At 48.3% G+C, this 20,948-nt stretch overlaps 2 protein-coding genes, 1 long non-coding RNA gene and 1 pseudogene across 13 annotated transcripts in view; 1 reads left to right on the forward strand and 3 right to left on the reverse strand.

The window, feature by feature from the left end:
- The window catches only part of NLRP13 (NLR family pyrin domain containing 13), a 76,585-nt gene extending 63,810 nt beyond the window's left edge, over positions 1–12,775 (forward strand). For 8 of the 10 annotated variants that reach the window (XM_032487485.1, XM_032487487.1, XM_032487489.1 and 5 more), the window contains one exon: positions 4,803–5,404. In XM_032487485.1, the coding sequence (XP_032343376.1) occupies positions 4,803–4,855 (53 nt within the window). In that variant the 3' untranslated portion in view covers positions 4,856–5,404. Of the gene's footprint in view, positions 1–4,802; positions 5,405–12,661 lie in introns of those variants that run through there. The other 2 variants (XR_004322825.1, XM_032487488.1) reach the window with 2 other exon arrangements.
- On the reverse strand, positions 3,708–6,386 carry LOC116665993. The gene is made up of 3 exons (XR_004322842.1): positions 6,262–6,386; positions 4,382–4,791; positions 3,708–3,814 (listed from the first exon to the last, which is right to left on the reverse strand). It is a non-coding gene; the product is annotated as an uncharacterized LOC116665993 (long non-coding RNA).
- Positions 12,776–12,921: 146 nt separating the features above from the next.
- LOC102521860 (NACHT, LRR and PYD domains-containing protein 4) lies at positions 12,922–19,937 on the reverse strand. Of its 2 annotated transcripts, XM_032487613.1 has the most exons (6): positions 19,800–19,937; positions 18,827–18,930; positions 17,828–17,989; positions 16,044–16,208; positions 13,696–13,863; positions 12,922–13,227 (listed from the first exon to the last, which is right to left on the reverse strand). In XM_032487613.1, exons 4-6 carry the CDS (start codon positions 16,205–16,207, stop codon positions 12,945–12,947), a joined length of 615 nt encoding a protein of 204 aa, XP_032343504.1. In that variant the 5' UTR covers position 16,208; positions 17,828–17,989; positions 18,827–18,930; positions 19,800–19,937; the 3' UTR covers positions 12,922–12,944. The 2 variants fall into 2 exon arrangements, with proteins under 2 accessions (XP_032343504.1, XP_032343503.1); XM_032487612.1 differs by lacking the exons at positions 18,827–18,930; positions 19,800–19,937 and having other exon boundaries at positions 17,828–18,178.
- On the reverse strand, positions 14,825–15,528 carry LOC116665931 (annotated as a pseudogene).
- Positions 19,938–20,948: the final 1,011 nt, after the last annotated feature.

Consider the following 20,948-nt stretch of genomic DNA (forward strand, 5'->3'; position numbering starts at 1 on the left):
CCAACCCCAGATGTTGCAAAAACTACACAGAATGTGTGTAAGGCTCAGTGTGTGGTAAGCGTGGAATCAATACCACTCTTAGATCGATAATCTCCTAGAATCCCGCCATCTCTCAAGATGCTCTCCTCGTCAGTTAGATGTTGTGGACCCCAGTACTTTATCAGAACATCCTTCTCCTTTGTTGACCTCTACTTCTGCGGGAAAGAGACCCAGTCAGGGGGAACAGTCAGCGGCCTCTTTGGGCGTGGAAATGGACGCCCTGCTGACAGGTGAGGGGCAGCTAGGGGAGTAAGTTTGTGGTTCTTCGGCTTTTATATCCCAGTCACCTCCGTCTCATAAAAACCCTGGCGGGGTGTCCTCCCCTTCCTCCATTTCGCAGATGAGAGATTAACTTTCCCGATCTTTTTTTCTTATGATTTTTTTTTTTTGTGGTAAATAGACTTAATGAAAACTCAGCATTTAACCATTATAAAGGGTCCAGTTCCATGGGACTAAGTTTGTTCACACAGCTGTGCAAGCCATCACTACTGTCTGTCTCCAGAACTTTCTCATCTTTACGAACTAAGGTTCTGTCCCTGTGAAACACCAGCTCCCCATTCTCCTCACCCCCTTCCCCAGCCCCTGACAACCACCGTTCTGCTTTCTGTCTCGATGAATTTGACTGCTCTGGATAGCTCACAGAAGTGTAAGCACACAATCTGTCCTTTTGTGATGGGAGTGTTTCACTTAGCATGATGCCTCCACAGTTCATCCGTGTTAGAGTGTGTCGGGATTTCCTTGCTTTTTGAGGATGGGTAATATCTCATTGTGTGGATGATCACACCTGCTGATGGACACTTGGGTTGCTGGATTTCCCCGTCTTAACTCCTGGATCGGTGGCGTGGGTGTTCCGGAGTGAAATACTCCTGTACTGTTTCACCTAAATTCACAGACACAGAGAAGGGCAAGCAAAGGGAAAAGACAAAGGAGCTACTCTAAATTGAAAGAGGAAGACAAAACCCCTGGGAAAAAAAACACAATTTACCAAGTAAAAATAAAACACTGGTAATAAGGGTTAATTGAAGTAGGGAAAAGCATCGATCTGAGCACTGAGCATTTTAACGAAGAACTAGAAAACATAAAAAAGGCCCAATCAGAAATGAATTCAGTGACAAAAAATGCCTCCGAAGGAATGAACAGCAGACTGAACGATACTGAACGAACGTGTAAGTGGCCTGGAAGGCGGAGTAATGGAAACCATCCAGTCAGGACGGCGGAAAGGAGAACAGGAAGGTAAAAGCAGGTGAAGAGATCTCTGCGGGAGCATCAAGCATTCCAGAAAGAAGAGGCAGACAGAAGGGGGGTCAAAGGTGTCTCTGAGGAAATTATGGCTGAAAACTTCCCAAACCTTAAGGAGGAGACAGGTACCCAGTTACAGGAAGCACAAAGGGTCCCGAGCAAAATGAACAGCAAGATATATCACAGGTAAAATGGCAGAAGTTAAAGAGAGAATTCTAAAGGGCGGCAAGATGAAAAATGGAGTTTTACAAGCCCCCACCCCTTAAGGCTGTCGGCTGATTGCTCTGCAGAAGCTTGGCGGCCACGGGGAGGGGGGCACGATCTATTCAAAGGGAAAGCCGTCGACTTACGGTTCTCCACCTGCCAAGACCCGTTTAGAATAGGAGGAGAGGTCAAGAGCATCTCAGAAAAGCAAACTAAGTGAGTTCAAGACTAAAGCTACCCTGAAAGAAACGCCGAGGGGTCCTCTCTCAATGGAAAAGAAGTAGGAGTCTGCAGGAAAGGGACAGTCCCACTAGGAAAGGCAAACGTGCCCTAGAAACTAACATAACGTTGTAGGTCGACTATACGTCAATTAAAAAAAAAAGGCACGGGGTGGCTGACTGAACAGAAAGACAAGGCTCTTCCGCACGTTGCCTTTAAGAGACTCACTTCTGGGCTAGAGACACACACAGATTGAAAGTGAGGGGGTGGAAGAAACACAGACCCAGATCGGTGGAACAGAACAGAGAGCCCAGAAATAAACCCACACACCTGTGGCCAACTGATCTCCCCAAAAGGAAGCAAGAATATACGATGGTGAAAAGACAGTCTCTTCAGCACATGGTGCTGAGAAAACTAGACAGCTATGTGTGAAACGAGATTGTAATATTTCCTTACACCGTATGCGAAAAGTAAACTCAAAATGGATTAAAGACCCAAACCGGAACCGTGAAACTCCTAGAAGAGAACACAGGCAGAACTCTGACAAAAATCACAGCAAAATTTTTTTGGATTTTTCTCCTAAGGCAAGAGAAATAAAAGCAGAAATAAACAAATGGGACCCAATTAAACTTGAAAGCTTTTTCACAGTAAAGGAAACCATAGACAAAATGAAAAGGCAGCCTATGGAATGGGCGAAAATACTTGCAAATGATGTGACAGACAAGGGGTTAATGTCCAAAATATATAAACAGCTCATACAACTCAATATTAAAAAACCCAATCAAACAATAGCAGAAGAACTTAATAGACATTTTTTCCAGAGAGGAAATGCAGATGGCCAGCAGGTACGTGAGAAGATGTTCAACATCCCTGATTATCAGGAAAATGCAAATCAAAACAACAGCGAGATACCACCTCACACCCGTCAGGATGGCCATCATCGAAAGCCTACAAATGACAAGTGTCGGGGAGAACGTAGAGAAAAGGGAACCCTTGTACAGTGTTGGTGGGAATGTAAATTGGTGCAGCCACTGTGGAAGATGGTATGGAGGCTCCTTAAACTAAAGAGACTTACCGTGTGATCCAGCAATTCCACTCCTGGGTATATCATCCAGAAAAAAACAAAAACCTTAATTCAAAAAGATACACGCGTCCCAGTGTTCACAGCAGCGGTACTTAAAATAGGCAAGACATGGAAGCAACCCAAGTGCCCATCAGCAGATGCATGGATAACGAAGATGCGGTGTGTATACACATGGAATATCACAGCCGTAAAAAGGACGACATGTTGCCATCTGCAGCAGCAGGGATGGACCTAGAGAATACTATGCTTAGGGACAGAAGTCAAAGAGAAATCTGCATGCTGTCACTTACAGGTGGAATCTGAAACATAACCCAAATGAATGTATATAGCAAAACAGAAACAGACTCACAGATACAGAAAACAAACCAGTGGTTATCAGTGGTGCGAGGGAAGCGGGGAAATTAGCGGTCTGAGATTAAGGGACACAGACTAATAGGTATTAAATAGACAAGCAACAAGGATGTGCCGTACGGCCAGGGATACGGAGCCGTTATCTTGTAACAGCAGTACAACCTGCCACAACGCCAAACCGCTGTGCTGAACGCCTGAAACTAACGTAACATTGTGAGCCAACTCTACTTCAGTGGAAACCAGTAAAAGGTGTTATTAAATGCTTTATGATATAAGACTTTATTGAGTCTTTAAAATGTCGTTTTGAGACAGGATACAAATTCCACCTGGAAGGTCTTTCGGTGGCTTGCCCAAGGCCACACAGCAAATAAAAATCACATAAATACACAATATATGAAATACATCTGAGCGGGGCGGGGGGCAGAAGAATCAGGGCTGGTGTGAGCACTGGTAGCTCGCAGTTCCTGGGTGCGGAGAAGGTGTGAAACAGGGCTCCGAGGCACGTCCCGCACAGGTGCTCTGCAGGCAGAGTGAGTTCAGCTTGCTCGCGATCAGGGTTCTGCCCTTCTCGGCCTGTCTCTGCTCCATCATTCACCTGTGATGGTCCATTTGGGATTCCTCTCTTCCTTGGCCGTCAGAAATCTCCAGGTTTCCTCATCAAGTTCCTCTTTTTTAAGCCTGGTTAAAAATAAAAGCAGCTCTGTTTAATTCATACCTCCTTTTCTCCCCCTTCTCTGCGCCTCATCTTTCTCCATCCTTTCTTTCATGGACAAGTCTAGGAGGACGTAACGTAACCTCTAAGAAGACAGACAGACCTCCCATGCAGTGGTGTGCTAGTAAACATTTAACACCTGGCTCACGCCCCCAAAAATAAAAAACCCCGATTTGCAGCACCGTGCGTTTCTGTGATGTACTTTCTCCAACCATGGCCAGTTTCAAGCTCTCAACTCAGTGGCGCTAAAACACAAAATGAGGGAGAGAGGCTCACACGTGGGGCTCCAGATTTCTGGTAGCAGCTGGCTCCACGTCACTGGACAGAAAGCCCTGGTTCCGTCTAAACACTGGGGTTGGGCACAAGAAGTCAGCGGAAGCTTGAGAGACGGGCTGAAGCTGTTTTTATTTTTAAAAGTAAAACCAGCAACAGTTTCCATTATCTGAAGTGCCTGGTCCTGGCCCCCTGCTAAGGGCTCTACATGTCTGTCTCATTAAAATTCCACAACAACCTTAGGAGGCACCGTTAGTGACCTGATTTGTGATGAGGACACGGAGGCCAGGCCGGGCAGGAACGGGCCCAGGGTCACACGGCCGCAAGTGGAAGAGTCAGGGTGCAGGTCCCACAGCTTGGTTCTGGGGCCCCGCACTTGCACGTGGCGTTGTACTGTTGCTCTGAATGGAACAGGAGGGTCAGGGACCAGTGTGCCTTGGTTCTGTCTTCTCTGTTGGTATGCGTTTACTTGCAGCTGTCCCCAGCAGCTCCATCGCTCTGCGGGAGTGAAGGAGCGTCCTTCACGCTCCTGGTCGTCCTGCCGGAGTTGTCTGCGAGGCCGCCCACGGTGGGGGGACGGTGCAGAGGGGACGGGAACTCCTGTGTGGGTTTCCATCACTGTCGTGTTATCTAATGTGTGTTTTCATAATTGCCATGTTGAATGATTCCCCTGTTTTGAAGGTAGAAGATGGATAGTCAGAGAGGACAGATGTTGCCTGGGGCTACAGGACTGAACATGGACAAGCCAGGATTCCAGCACCGGCCCCCATGATTCAGGAAGTAACAGAGGATCCAGACGGTCCCCACAACATCAGCCGTCAGCCGTGGCACCTGCACTGGGAGCGCAGCGCAAGGACGACGGGAATGAGGTCGTGCCGCCAGGACAGCCAGATGTAGGCGCTGGGGATGGGCTTTAAAGGGGTGGACCCGTATCTTCATGAGACGGATAAGGTAATGATCTCAGTGCGGGAGTTACCCCGGTTTTAGCTTAACTGCTACTACGACTGCTCTCGGTCTCACAGAGGCTTGAAAGGGGAAAATAGAGAGAGAGATGCTAAGGGTTCATTATCTACTACATAACATCTATCTGATAAAATCATGCAGATAAGTTTTATTATAACTATGCTTATAACTATAGACTTACAAGCTTAAATACATTATATAGTATATTTAGAATTTTAAATACTACATAGTCATCCATATAATTACATGTGTAATTTCTATTACAGGCTTATTTACTTTGTCTATAATTATATATAATTTATATATATTTGTATAATATATTATGCATATAATTATATATAACACGTGTAATTATAGACATGTTATATTATACATGTAATATGTACTATACATATAATTGTATATGATACAATATATATTATACATATAACTGTATTATAAATTACACATAATTATATACTTATATAAGCCTGTAATATAATGAATAGAAATTATGCATATAATTATATGTATAATTATATATAACATATACTATCTAATGAATGTATAATATATATAGTTATGTTACAAATTATACATACTTATAAACTTAAATTATATAAGCCTGTAATAATATTGTAATAGAAATTACATGTTATATATTTTATTAAATAAATGTTACTAGATTTTATTATTAGATTAGATTTTATATTATATACATTATATTTATGTACAAACATATACATAAATATAATTATATGTAATTATATATAGTTATAATTATATATTATATAATAGAAATATATAATTGTATAGTTTATAAGTCTAATTATAATTTATTATATTAAATTTTTTTCTTCCAGTTTTATTGAGATTTAAATTTTTATTTTACTATGTAATAACTTTAGTATAAACATAAACTATGTTCAATGTGATGATAATTTACCTTCGTAGTTATACATATGCACGTATTAAACTTAGGGCATAATGTGGTTGTGGCAGCACCAGTGCCAGCGTTTATGGGGGCTCAGCATTTCCCAGTTAGCTGCTGTGCGGGGTGAGGGGTTCCTGGGCAGGGAACGTTATTTGCATTTTGCATGCAGTGGGCTTAGACGGTAGTAGGTCACACCTCGGGCCCCAGTCAGTCCCTCCTCAGTCCCGGGACGGCCCCACCCGAGGGGAGCAGGCGTCCACTCACCCGCGAACCTGCAGGGTGCACTCGGGGTGTCTCAGGCCTCACACAGCACCACCACCCCACTGAGGTCCAAGGGGTTTCCACCCAGGTTCAGGATCCTCAGAGTTTTACTGCTGGTGAGAATGGAAGCGAGGTCCTGGCAGCAGGCGCTGGTTAACTTGCAGTAACCCAGCCTGCGAGAGGAGACACACGGTGAGCGGCCGCCCTGCCCTCGGGATGAGGTGGGTGGCACTGGGCTGGAGCGCGAGCTGGCCGTCTAGCCAAGGCTCACCCCACAGCCCCTGAGGACAGCACCTTACAGCCCAGCATTTTTGACATCAGATTGCTGCTCTGTGGCAGATGGTACAGATGGCCACGATTGTCCATTCCCTTCAGAGCCTGTGGCATTGTGACCCCGCAACTCATTCCACAAGAGGTTAGGGTCTGTTTTCCCACCACCCTCTGGGTCTGGCTGGGACCTGTGGTTTGCGTTGGCTTAGATGACCCGGTGGGAGCCAGGTTATGAGAGTTCTGAGCTGACAGCACTCACATTTCTTGCTCTCTGGAACCCCTGAGATGCTGTTATAGGCTGTGTCCCTCCAAAAATTCCCACGTTACAGCCCTAACCCTCTGTACCTCAAAATGCAGGCACGTTTGGCCTTAAGGCCTTTACAGGGCCAGTCAAGCTAAAATGAAGTCGTTAGGGTGGGGCCGAATCCAGTGTGGCTGGTTCCCTTCCAAGAAGAGGGGATTTGGACACACAGAGGGAAGACTGTGTGAGGACACGGGGAGAAGACAGGTGTCTGCAAGCCGAGGAGAGAGACCTTAGGAGGAACCAGCCCTGCTGACACCCTGTGCTCGGAATTCTAGCCTCCAGAACAGTGAGGAAATAGATTTCTGCTCCTTACGCCCCCCGTTTGTGGGCCTTTGTTAAGGAAGCTTCACCAAACTGGTACAGATGCCGCGTCTGCAAGCCCCGGCTGCCCAGCTGGATGCCAGAGATGTGCGGCTCAGATGTGTTCTCCAGCTCACAGAGCGCTGCCTGACCTCTGGACTTGGTGGTGAGGCCCGCCCAGATCGACCCAGGAAACCACAGGCTTCTGAACACACCAGTCAGAGAGCAGCAGAGCCAGCCACCAGTGGGACGTGCCCACTGATTGAAGCTTCTACGTTTTGGAACAGAGTGTTACACCACGGCAGCTAACTGCTCCCTGTCCCTGGCGGGGTCTTCCTTTTCCTCTTTCTCCCCATCCACCCTCCATCTTTTGCCACCCAGGAGGACACAGCCATGGCTTGGAGGATACCCACCCAAGTGTCTCTACATGACAGCTGGGATGTGTCAGACCCTTGCACAACAGCTTCACGCCAACATCTTCTGTATCATTGCACCCAATTTGCAGATTTCTCAGGTTTTGATTGATGGTAAGGACTTAGGCAAGCTCTCGACAGCCATCAGCAGTGATAAGACATTGCAACACCCCGCAAGGAAATAGTAGTGTCACCACGTTACTACGTTTTTGCTGGCTATGAGGGAAGGAAAGATGGCAGAGCACTACACTCTGTCATCCAGAGGGGTAGGTCATCGGCCGTCCCGGCATCAGCTGCTGAAGGTGCGCCCTTTCCCTGCACCGCCTGTGACAGACTGTCCGCAGTGCGGCGTCTGAACACACGTGGATGTGTCTGCATGTGGGCTCTCTCTTCTCTGGCTTTGGTCTATTTCCACGTGGCTCTAATTTCTATAGCTACAATCTTTTCATATGTTCAGAGCAAAGCGTCCTACCTTTTCTTCTTAGGCATTTCTTAAGGTATTCTTGACCCTTTGCAAATTCCATACACATTTTGAAATCCACTTTTCAAGTTTAACACAACAAAACATTTCATTTCAGTTGGGATTTTGCTGAAACTAAACTCGATGTGTGGAGAGTTGGCGTCTTAGCAGACTGAGCATTTCAGGCCTTGAACACGGGCTGCCTCGCCCCTGTCCTGTATTACATTGTCGTTGGATGATGTTCACTGCAAATGTGTAACAGGGGTCATACTAGCTTTATTCCTAGGTGATTTCTCTTTCAGTCTTTTTGTTTTGCCAATTCCTTTTCGATGCTACTGTAAACGGTGCTACAATTCCATCAGTTTATTGTTTCTTTTTGGTCTGTAGGAAATGTTTTTTGAATACTGTTTGGAGGAAGCTTGTTAGACTCAATCCTGATAACTGAGCTACAGGTTAAAAACAGTTTCTATATACACTGCTTGGAAATAGGTATTTCTTCCTTCGCATTCTGCTTTTAAGGATTACGTGTTTTATACTTTCTTCCTCTGGCTTTACTGCCCTTGCTAAGATTTATAGGAGTGATTACAGCCAGCATTCTTCCCTGTTTCTTGACATAGAAGAGAAAGCTTTTATCTCTTCATCATTAAATAAATGTTTGCTTTAGAGTTTTTGAACACGTTCCTTATTGGTTCAAGGAAGTTCTCAATTACTAAGTTCCCACGAGTTGTTATACAACACGGATATTGTGTTTTAGTTCAGAGCCTTTCTGTATTTCGGCTGATAGTGATTTTTATTTTTAATCAGTTATGATGGTGAATTACACTGATCTTTTTAATTCTGAAGCAGCTTTACTTCTTAGGATTAACTGGCCCAACTTGGTCATTATGTTTATTTTTGAAAATACATTCCTGGATTCTGTTTGCTTATATATGTTCAGTGTTTTTTTTTTAAATTTCATGACTGCCGTTGGCCTGTTGCTTTTCTTCCTTACGTTGTTGGTTTCTGGTATCAGAATTATGCTGGCCTCAGGAGGCGGTGCGGAGTGCTTCCTACCCTCCTCACTGTGAAAGAATTTAAGACGGGAATGATTTCCCCCTTGAGTATCTGGTAGCAGTCACTGATGAAGACTTCTGAGCTTGGAGGGTTTTTTAATGAAAATATTTGACTACTGATCTAATTTCTTTAATGGTTTAAAACTATTTTTTCTTAAGTTTGGATAAGACATTATTTTAAAAACTTACTGAGTTCTGGGAAAAAAACCCTCAATTTTCAGGTTTGCTGTATGCAGTTGCTCATCATGTCATCTTTTTAACATCTGTAGCATCTGTGGTAACATTTCTTTTCCCATTCATGACGCAGAGCCGTGCTGTCCCGTGCGGTCGCCAGCAGCGCCGTGTGGCCGCTGGGCGTTTGAGGTGCAGCTTGCCTGGAGCAAGGCGAGCTGTGGTAGGAAATGCACACCGGATTTCAAAGAGTACGAAAATGTAAAATATCTCTTTACTCATTTTTACATTGATCACACGTCGAAGGGATATTTGATATGTAGTTAAATAAATTTAACTATTAAAATTAATTCCCCCTGTTTAGTTCAAAAACCCGTGGCCACTGGGAAGTTGACTTTACACACGTGGCTTCGTTAGTCTTTTCAAAGCACGGATACAAGGTAGGTGTTAGTCTTTCTAAGGAAACAGCTTTCAGCCTTTTGATCGTTCCTAGCGTGTGTTTGCTTGGTTTCATTAATTGCTGCTCTGGTTTTTTGTTTCCTTCCGTCCTTCTCTGGGATTGTCTTTGCCATTTTACAATGTTTCTTACGGCTGGTACGTACCCCGCTGTCCTTCAGTGTCTGTTTTTCTAGCAGCCGCACGGGCTTGAGCCCCACGCCTTGAGTCCGGGGTGAGGTGTGCCCTTTTCCACTTCGATGTGTCTCCCGCTTTCCATTATGACTTCCTCTCTGATTCACGGAGGCTGCGTGGGAAGCACAGCCGGCCCTTGAACAACGTGGGTTTGAGCTGCGTGGGCCCGCTCACGCACGGGCTCCCCCCGGCGCCGCTGCCCGGTCTGAGGGTGGCTGGGCCTGGGTGCCTAGCGGGGGACGCAGAGCTACAGGAGGGCGACCGGAAGACCGTACGTCGGGCTTTGACCGCGTGGAGGCTCGGCGCCCCTAAGCCCCGTGTTGCCCGTGGGGCAACTGTAGTGACGTTCACCTCGTAAGAATTAGAGTTCACTTGAGTAGGGTGATAAATACCACAGTCCCAATGATGTGTCAGTGATACTTTTTGCCTCAAACTCTATTTTGTCTGATTAATGTAGCTACATAAACTTTCTTTAGGTTAATATTTGCACTGTAAATTTTTTCCAGCCTTTCGCCTCTTTTCTGGTTTTTTGTTTAAATGGAGGTGTAATTTGCGTAACAGAATTTATCATTTATAGTGAACAACTCAGTGACATTTACTCCATTTACAGTGTTGTGCGACCACAAATTCTTTACGTTTTAATGTCATTTATAAACATTAGTTTAAAAAAAATCCAGCACGACAATCTTTGTCTTTTAGCTGGAACTCTTGATCTTTTTTCTATTTCAAACAATTACTGATGTGTTTGATTTTAAATCTGTCCTACTGTGTTTTTATTTTCATACCTGCTCCTTTATGTGGATTTTATACATATACAGAATTCCATCTTCTCTCTTGCTGATTTTGGAGTTAGCCATACCACCTGGTTTTCTTCTAATGTTGATGTTAGAAGCGTCGATATGCACGTTTGACCTGTCAGCATCTCAAGCTAATCAACACCTTACGCCTCTTCCTGGACTTCAGGACATTCGTTCATACTGTTATTGCTGCTCTACATTTTGTTCTTTCTTTTGAATCCTTTACATACCAGGCAGTATTATCTTTTGTAAGCAGCCCGTATTTTGTGTGGATTTATCTACACTTTCTTTGCTCAGTGTCTTTTCCAGCTGCAATTGTTCATGTCCCTTTGAGAGACGTCCGTTAGAATTGCCCTGAGTGACGATCTGATGGTGGGGAACTTAGTTTTTATTTTTTGGAAAATATGCTTTTGTCCTCATTCTTGATGACTTTGGGTGGTTATAAAATGCTAGGCTGCCCGTTGCTCCCCAGCCTATGATCTCATGGCATTGCCCTCTGGGTCCCACTGTTAGTCTTCATTCGACGATTTCTGTCCTTTCTTCAGACATGACGGCTTCCTCCCAGCCCTCCACACCATCATGGATGTTTTAAGATCATCAGTATTTTTATATCTGGCGATCTGAAGTTTCACCATTATGTATCGTACGAGGGGCAAGTAAGGATGCTTGGATCTGTGGATTGGAATCTTTCATCAGCTATGGAAAATTTTTAGCCATTACTTCTTCAAATATTTTCTCTTTCTGGGATTCTCATTAAAGGCATTAGAACATCTTGTTCTGTCCTGCAGGTCTCATACCCTCCTCTGCTTCACATCTTTTTCTCTCTTCATGCTGCCTTCTGCGTAGCTACGACCTACCTTCTGCTTTACTAATTTTCTCTTTAATTCTGTCTCGTCTACTGTTCAACCCAAGGTTTTGCTCTTATATTTATAATTCCTATTTTATTATTTTTCTCAATTTGCTGATTTTATTTTACGGCTTTTTTCCCTTAAGGTATTTAAATGTGTTATTTTTCTTTAAACATAGCAAGCATAATTTGTTTTATTTTCTTTAAAAAAATGTATGGCCGCGTAATTGATTTACAGTGTTGTGCTAGTCTCAGGTGCAGTGACCCGTTATATATACATAAGTCTGGTCACTGTAATTTCTGAAGTTTGCGAGGTATGTGTGTTCTGGCTTGTTCTTGTACGTGATGCTTTGTGTTATTTTAACCACATAGTGTTTCTTGACTTTGAAAGACCATCGTAGGAATAAGTTGAGGCCCAGGATCCTGTTTTCCTACCTTCTGCCTCCGGGGAAGGCGTGCAGTTGTCTTCTGGGTGTCTGCGGGCAGTGCTCGTTTATTTTAAAAGACCTCTCTCGAGGATTTTTGGGCAGCCTCAAGTGGCCTACATTTATTCTGCTTCACAGACTACTTCTAGCTGAGTTCCTGGTGCTTTGAATGTTAAAGAATCATGTCTGATATTTTTAGTGGCTTCCAGTTCAAGGACTGAGCCGGGTGGCCTGACCCACTGTGACAAGATCAGGACTGTGTCCGGCTCTTTTCTCATGTTCCGTCACACTCCCCATGCAAGGAATGCGAAGTTCTAAACTCTGAGGTTTCTTGGTGGGTTAGGTAAGATAACTGCTGAATCCCCAGAGTCTCCTGATTTCCAGAGAAAGAGACATCTGGTGATGAAATGATAAATCCAAATCACCACCACCACCACCACCAGGTTACCCCCCACGTTTCTCAGTTTTATAACCTGAAATGGAGTCTTTTCACCATCTCCTTTCCAATTACTCTCTCCCTGCCCTGATTCCTCCTAGAGCGTCCCTTCTTCTACCCACGTTAACTCCCACATAGATCATCAGATGCCCCATCCCCACGTTCAGCCTTTATACCTGGAGTTTCAGTTCTCCTTCTCCGCCTGACAAAACTCATGCGTCTTGCAGAACCCACGCCAGCCATCTAGCCACAAAGCCGTCCCTCAGGCCCAGCCGAAACGCCTCTCTGTCTCCCTCAGCCCTTAGGTGCACCTGCTGAATGACGCCTTACAACGTATTAACTCTGTGACACAGGAGTCGAGGTACAGGTTTGTTCACTTGAACATCTTGCCAAGAATCTGAGTCGCGTACAGGGGACCCTCCAACAGCGTGGACCTGAGCTGCACGTGGGCATTTTCTGTAGTAAGTACCACAGCCCCGCGCGGTCTGTGGTGGTCGGATCTGTGGATGTGGGGGAACCGTGGATGCGAAGGGCGGACTGTAATTTATATGCAGATTAATCCACAGCGCCGTGTTCACAGGTCAGCTGTGTTTCTCAGCCTGCACGGCCTTCCTCAGTTCCTGGTGCCTTCCCGGCCAGCCAGGCCCCTGGGACGGAGGCGTGGCCTTCAAAGCAGACCTCAGAGACACCGACCACAGCGACTGCAGGGGACAGCCTGGCTGCTTCAGGGCCTTGCAGAGAAGTTGCAGTTCCTCAAACTTCAGGACATTTGATGTGAGGTCCAGGTGGGTCAAGCTTCTGTTACACAGAAGAACTTCATAGAGCTTTTCCCAGCAACGTTCACTGAGGCTGCAGTAAACTAACCTGTGGGGACACACGGGTGGGAGAAGAGGGAAGCGATACGACAGAGAGCTCACCGCACCCCGCGTTACAGTCAGTGAGAGCCGCCGCCACGGGAAGTACCCGTGCGCGTCGCAGGCACGTTACCCCCCCACCACCACCACCTGCAGAACCTTAGCACGTGCCTCATGTGTGCTGACAGGTGCTCTGTACAACCTCAACTTCCTCAAGGCCTCTAGGGCAGAATTCTCACCCTCCCTCTGTTTACAGAGGAGCAAATTAAAGCTGACAGTTTAAGTGGCTTGCCCAAGATGACGGTGTGCAAGCGGCAAATCCAGCAGTGGGACCCAAATCCTTCTGACTCGTAGGCTTACACTTTAGAAGTCTCTGCTCTGCAGCCTCCATCAATACATAGGTTTTAGTCAACAGGCCAGAGTTCAGACTGCTTGCTGCCTTGGTCCCCCACCAGGGCCCCTCCCAGTGTTCACTTACTCCAAGACCTCCAGAGCGCAGTCCGGGTGGCACAGGGCCTCGCACAGCACGGGCACGCCTTTGTCCAAGCAGCTGTAGGACACGTTCAGCTGCTTCAGCTTCCTGCTGGTCTGTAGGATCCTGCTGAAGTCTCTACAGTCATCAACTGAGAGGCAACACCTTGCCACCCTGCAGGAGACAGAAACTGTCGCATTCCACTGGTTCCTGTTTCCCTGACCCGTTCCTCTCGCCAATCCTCTGAGTCAGGAAGCACGGATTTGCTTGAGAGCCTCACTGGTGCCCCGCTGTGTTCTTTATCCCCATCACCCGTTCTCCAGACCACAACAAGAGATGACCTGAGACACGTAAGAACTCCATTATTATTTGTACCTGCCTTAAACTCACCCAGGGACTTCTCACAGCGTTCAGGGAAAAAGCTCAGAACACATCACCTGGTCTACAAGTTCCTAGGTTCTTGTGTCCCAGACACGGCCACACTGGTTGTTTTCGGTTGCTTGACCCACATCAGGTGTTACTCTTAAGGTATTCATTCGTGTTTGCTGTTCTCCAAACTCAGCCCCAACCCGACTCCTCTACCCCTTAGGTAACTTTTTACTAAATGAAAGAAGCCACTCACAAAAGACCGCATGTTGTATGACTCAGTTCATATGGGATGCCAGGACAGGTAAATCCACCGAGACTGAACGTGTTAGTGGTGTCCAGGGAGACGGGGATGCAGGCGAGTGCTAATGGGCGTGAGGTTTCTTTCTGAAGTGACCAAAATGTTCTAAAATGGCATAGTTGTGATGGTTGCACGTTGTTATGAAGACCACTAAACTGTATACTTTAAAAGGGTGAGTTTCATATGTGGATTATATCTTTATAAAGCTATTACTAAAATGGCAGGTTTGCATCATTGTGTGTTTGACTGAAGCTCAGAGAATGACAGAGTTGAATGGAGAAGTATTTGAATATGTGGACACAAAAAATGGTGAAGAGAGGACAAGTATTAAGGAACCCTTACTGGATTTGAAAAAAATAATCTTGACATGTAACTATCTACAGGAAAGTGCACAAACCCTAAGTGTTGGCTGACGGGTTCTTATGGGTTGAACGCCCTTGTGTAACCAGGGTCCAGGTCGCGTATCCATCACTTCCTATTCTTTCTTTCTTTCTTTTTCTTTTTTCCTTTCTTGGCGAGAGGTAAGGGAAAGATTCCATGTGCTTCTTCTAGACGGGGACAGGAGGTGAAGGCAGCTCCCCACTTTGCAGTCATCATCGGCACGAATTCTTCGTAGCTGACGTGTCCATCTCCACCAACATCCACTTCTCTGATCATCTCACCTGCTTCCTCTTGGTTAGTTTTTCTCCTCAGTTGGTTGCGCCGTGACGCAGCTCTGCAGCACTGGTGTAGCCACCGCCACCCTCGTCGGACTCGGAATCCCTCGCGCATTTCTTCTTCACCGTCCGTGTCTTTCGTTTTTCTGGCCAACATAGTCGGAAATTCTGGGAAGTCAGTGGTGCCCTTACCATCAGGGTCCACTTCATTGATCATATCCTGCAATTCGGCTTCTGTTGGGTTCTGACCAGTGACCTCATGATGGTTCCAAGTTCCTCTGTTGGGATGGTGCCATGGCCACCTTTGTCAAATAGGGAGAAAGCTTCCTTGAATTCAGCAATCTGTTCTCCGGTCAGCTGATCAGCCCAGCGAGGCGCACCTGGCAATTGAGAGGACCTTTACTGGCGCCCTGGGCGGGGGGCTGCAGGGGTGCGGGCCGGGGAGACGCGGCCCTGGCCACACCACAGGGCCCCCCACCTGCTCGCAGCTATCACTTTCTTAACCTCTAATGCCATCGTCTTGCCCACCTTTGAACTTTACATAAACAAAACCATATGATATTCTCTTAAGACTGGTTCCTTTTCTTCAGGAAGGTCTGTGAGATTCACCCAGATGGCTGTGTACGGCTGCAGGTCCACTCCCAGGAAACGAGAATCTAACCACAGTTCTCTTACCTGACTTGCTGTTAGTCGGTATTTCTGTTTTTCAGGTACTGGGAGTACTTGCCGTGGACGTTTTAGTACCTGTCTTTCAGCAAGCGTACGCACGCGGTTCTGTTGAACGTACACCTCAAAGTGGAGTTTCTAGGCTACACAGAATGCCAGACGCTGTGAAGGCCGAATACAGGCCAATTGTCTTCCAAAGCGGTTTTACCGATTTAGAAACTTTAACTCCCATATTCTATTCTCAAGTTCACAGGGGGTTACGTTTGCCTCTGGAGGACAGGAAACAGGATGAACGTGGGCAGATAGAAAGACGTACAGCCCTTTCTGAAGCCAAGTCAGCGCTGCTGGTGAACGCGGAGACTTACGGGAGCTCCTCTAGGCTGCACGTGGTGCGCAAGGCTTCACAGAGCAGCTTCACGTCTTCCCGGGACAGTGCTGCGCCACTGAGGCTCCGGGTTCTCAAGTGCGGGCTGCGCATGAGCACGTCGAAGAAAAGCCAGCTCTCACAGGGAAAGCAGACGTTATCCATACTGCGAAAACAGAGAAAGTCGTAGACGGGTGTCATCCCACCAAACCCGAGAACACAGCCCGAGCACCGTCTCTGCCTGTGTCCTGTGACTGTCATTAACCGCTATGCTCACTTCACAACCCGCGTATGTAGCCCAGTGGTCCCCAGCCTTCCAGCCAGCCACTGTGGAGTGGTGCTGGAGACACTTGTTGTCAGCCTAGGGGCTGAGATCCTGGCATTTAGGGCGTATAGGCCAGTGACGCTATTAAGCATCGGAGGACAGCGCCCACCATGAAGAATTATCCAGCCCCAAACGCCAACAGTGCAGAGGCTGGGACACCCCGGCTAATACTGTCCAGTGTTAGACACACTCCCAAACTTAAGGAGATTAACGCAAAGTTTGTTTTTTCCCTCGTGTGCTGGTTTAATGCGGGTCTTACTGACACTGGGGGTGGCAGGGTTTCCTTTAAGACAGTGGTTCTCTGTGTTGGCGGTGCTTTGAAATCGCATGGAGTATCCTGACAAATTGGTCTGGGGCTTGACCTGGGCTTAAGAACTTTATACAGGTCCTCAGCTGATTTTTTAACATGTTGATAATATTAAGAAGTCACTGCTCTACATCAGTGCTTCTCAAAGCATGTTTCCTGGACAGACCACCCAGGAACTGGCTAGAAAGGCAGACTCTCAGGCCCCACCCCAGACCCGAGGAAGCAGTATTTCCATCCTAATGACACGAGATTGTGGGAAGCCCTCCCCCTCACAGTCACAGACCCAGGCTCCCTCTGTCTGTGGCGTCAGCATTCAGCCAGTAAATGGGGGAAATGCATACGTAGCAACCCCAGTCTCTTCTCAAAGCTGTGCCGTAGAAGTGGCTCTTCTGCCTGCATTTTATTGCCCAGAGTCACATCCCCATATTCAGATGCCAGGGAGCCTTGGCCCTAACGCCCTTATCTGGAAGACAGCGCACCATGGTGGGGAGTACGCGTGGTGGGGACGGCGGTGCCACATCTCAGATGAGCGCTGCTCTTGCGTACCCCTCCCTCCCTCTGCTCTTGCGTACCCCTCCCTCCCTCCATCCTTCAGTGTCACATCACGTCAGAGGGCGCTTGAAGGTCCCAGACTAGGGTGACTTTGCAGGCAACCAGAGTCAGGTTCTCGCCCATTCCTTGCACGTCCACTTTCCACTGAGAAGTGTCCATACATTTTATGATGAGGAAACAGGAAACCAACCATGCCATCCTCGATCATGTGTTCCCTGAGGTCAGGACTATAACTCCAAACCCCATTTTATTCTTGGGGTTTAGTACAAAGTCTGACACCCAACTGGCCCTCAAGTATTGGCTGACATAATGCTGCTCAGGCATTGAAGGAAGCGGCAGGTGTGGGAACCCCCAGGAGAAGTTCCACAATTGGTGAGCTTTAAGCTCAGAGCCAGCTTTGCCCTTTCATAGCTTTGTGACCTTGAGAAACCCATTTTAGTGTGAGGAATAGGAGCAAAGATGAGACAGCAAGAGAGGCGGGCAGGTGGAGTCTGCTCTGGACTGCAATTCTTTGCTCATGCAGTTGGCCTCGCCCCAAAGCTAGAGGTGAGACTAATTTAGGTCCACAGTAGACTCGAGTCCAAGTGCATCTCCAACTTACTGAAGTTTTTGAAGGTGGCAGCTGGGATGTCTGAGCTGATTACACAGAATCACAAAGGCCACCCTGTGGAGGTGACTGTCACTCACTCGGAGCTCTCTGAGGTTCTCATTTGTAGTGAGCACAGAACAGACATGATGCCAGCGGATGAAACTGGAATTTGGCCTGTGAGGAAGGAGAAAGGAAATGCTTTCCACGGATGAACAGTCGCCCCACGCCATTCACAGCATTTCATCATAACACAGTATCTTCCTGAACATGAGACACCTGACGCCTTAGTCAGGGAGGTCAAGGTCACCTTCACCTGCCATTTGTGATTCTCAACCAGGGGCGGTGTGTCCCTGTGCCTGTGGGACATTGGGCAATATTTGGAGGCATTCTGGGATGCAACAAGTCGGGGAAGGGGTACTTGCAGCTTCTAGTGGATAGAGGCCAGGGATGCTGCTAAAAATAGAATGGACAGAACAGCCCCGTGCAACAAAGGATTTTTCATCCCCAAATGTCAATGGGGCCAAGGCTGAGAAACCTTGCCTTACATGCAGGAGGTTTTACAGTGAAACTTGGGGTGATCCGGCGTAGCAAGTCTTGAGTAAGATTGCTTGGGCTCAGACCTACCCTTCACCACTTCCTAACCTGGGCAGCGTACACGGTCCCTTTGCCCCAGTCTCTTCACCTATAAGGTGATGATAATAGCGATGTTTTATGAGCACTAAGTGAGTTAAAATCTGTAAGAATTTTAGAATACATTTTTTAAGAGATAACTTTTAGCTGAAGTCAAGAAAGAATCGGTGCGGTCCTATGGGAATGGCACAAATATTAATTACAAGCACACACTGGGTAATACCTGAGAGGTGTAGGGAACACACTTCGCATGGATTCTCCTAGTCTTCACAACACCTCGCAGTGTGGTAGGTAACTTACTGCCCTTTTTACAATGAGGCAAATTCAGTGAAGAACGGGAAAAAGCCCCACGGACAGGGTGACACAGTTCACAAAACTCACCCAGAACTTCAGCTGAGTTCTGTTCGACGGAAACGGTGAGCTCCTAACCAGCAGCCGGTGTTAGAACTCCCATCGGAAGAGCCTGCTGGGGGTGCGCACAGAGGCTGAAGAGGCAACAGACAGAACATCAGCGGACAGACTCACGTGGAGCTTTCTGCAGTCTCTTCTTTGAAGACATCTGGGACAGAAAAGCAAAGCGTCCTCAAGCCAGAACAGCGTTTTAAGCAGTAAGCAGAAACCGCCAAGTCGGCATCATTCATGATGGAAAAGTTAAGGTCTCGGAAGAAGGCCGTGGCCCGCTGTGCAAAGCCTTCACCCGCATCTCGTACAGGCAGAAGCAGAACGGCAGCAGTCTGCCTGTCGCGGAGACGCTCGCTCTCAGCCATGCGCCGCAAGGACTGGCGGCGTTTCTGCTGTGTCTCCCGGGACAGGAGGGCGCCAAAAAACGCACTCAGCCTTCCTTGTTCCTTTTCACGGAAAAGCCCAAACAGGAAACACCCCAGAAAACTCCCGTGTGCGCTTCCTCTCTTTAAACAGGGAAACAGCAGTGCCTCCGCGCCTGCGGCAGCCGGGCCGGGCGGCCGCCGGGGCCGCGCAGGCGGTGGAAGGCGGCGGCGGCGGCGGCGGCGCCGAGCTCCCGGGCGCGGGCGTGCAGGGCCCGGCGCCACTCCCCGCGCGGCCCGCCCCGCCGAGGGCCCTCGTGTGCAGCGGCGCACGGACGTCGGCATCCGCCAGCCCGCGTCTCCTGAGGCCCTCCTCGCCAGACGCGCGCGTGCCGGGCCACCGGCCGCCTGCAGCCGGCGCCCGTGGGCAGTGAGCAAGCTACAGACGGAGGAGGCGGAAACAGAGGTGGTATGCTGGTGGGCCAGTCCCAGGTTTCCCCCCTTCCCATCCCCCGGTTCAGACAAGTGCACACAGCCCAGCAAAGGACGGGGATTTGGCACATGGAAAACAGCGGTTCGTTCGCTCTCACCAAACTGAAGGCTCGCCAGGCTTTACTCCCGTCTTGAAATACAGTGCAGAAATGCAGCCTCCTGTCAGCCTCACTGACTCCCCGGAGCTGTCTGCATGCTGGGTTGCCCAGCCTGTGCTTAGTTCTCTGTGTGTGCACAGGCCCGGCTGCCACGAGCAGGGAGCCTCGGGGAGCACCTTCCTCCTCAGCAAGCTGCTCAGGCCCAGCCGCGCCGGCCGCGGCTCCGGCCCGTCGCCGCACAGCTCTGCCTCAGGTGCGTGCAGGTCACACTTCAGTTCCTCAGAACTGTCGACGACGAACAGCGGCCTCTCTGGCTGGGAGGTGACGTCTCCGAGGGGAGCGGGGCCGCTGGGCCAGCCTCTCGAGATCAGCCGGCCAGGCTGGTGGCTGCGAGGGGCGCCCCCTCCCGGCAACAGCAGCAGAAGACGTAGGAGAACCTGCCCCGGAAGGGGCTGCGCTCCGCCCAGGCCAGCGGCAGCTTCACCAGGTAGGAGGTCCTCCCAGCACCTTGCGGTGCTGCGAGGATCACCGTCCGTGGCTGTCTCCGAGTTCTTCTAGAAGCAGAAAGAAGCTTCATGCCTTCATGTTCTCTGTGGGAGTTTCCCCTGTCAAGGTAAACGTGAACCCTGGTCTGCGATTCTCTGAACCACACGTCGCTGAATTTCTCTTTTGTGCGAGCTTTGTGCGTCTTTGTACGGCCTGAATCAGTGAGGACAAGGGGCGGGGTGCGGAGAAAACCCAACGTATCCGAGTCAGACACTCATACATACATGCGAATTTACACTTCTGACCCTGCACGTGTTCTTCGCAGGATGTGTCTCCTCAGGGTCCTGCAGGCTGCGTCCCACTGGCCAGAGCTTGTCCGCAGCCTGTTTCCTAAATGAAATTTCACTGGAACCCAGTCCTGCTGTTCATGCACGTGTGACCTGCAGCTGCTTCCCGCTGCAGCGGCCATGCTGAGCTGTGGCCGGCTGCAGGGCCTGTGAGCCTCAGATGTAACCTCTACGGCCCTCTACAGAAAGAGTGTGCCGCCCCCCAGACACACGCATGCACGTACACACACGTGCGCGCGCGCGCACATGCACAATACACTCACGCATACACACGCAAGTGCACACGTACGCACGCACACATACACTGCGCAGGCAC

This window comes from Camelus ferus, chromosome 9 (assembly GCF_009834535.1).
Source record: "Camelus ferus isolate YT-003-E chromosome 9, BCGSAC_Cfer_1.0, whole genome shotgun sequence".
In the NCBI taxonomy this organism is placed as follows: domain Eukaryota; kingdom Metazoa; phylum Chordata; class Mammalia; order Artiodactyla; family Camelidae; genus Camelus; species Camelus ferus.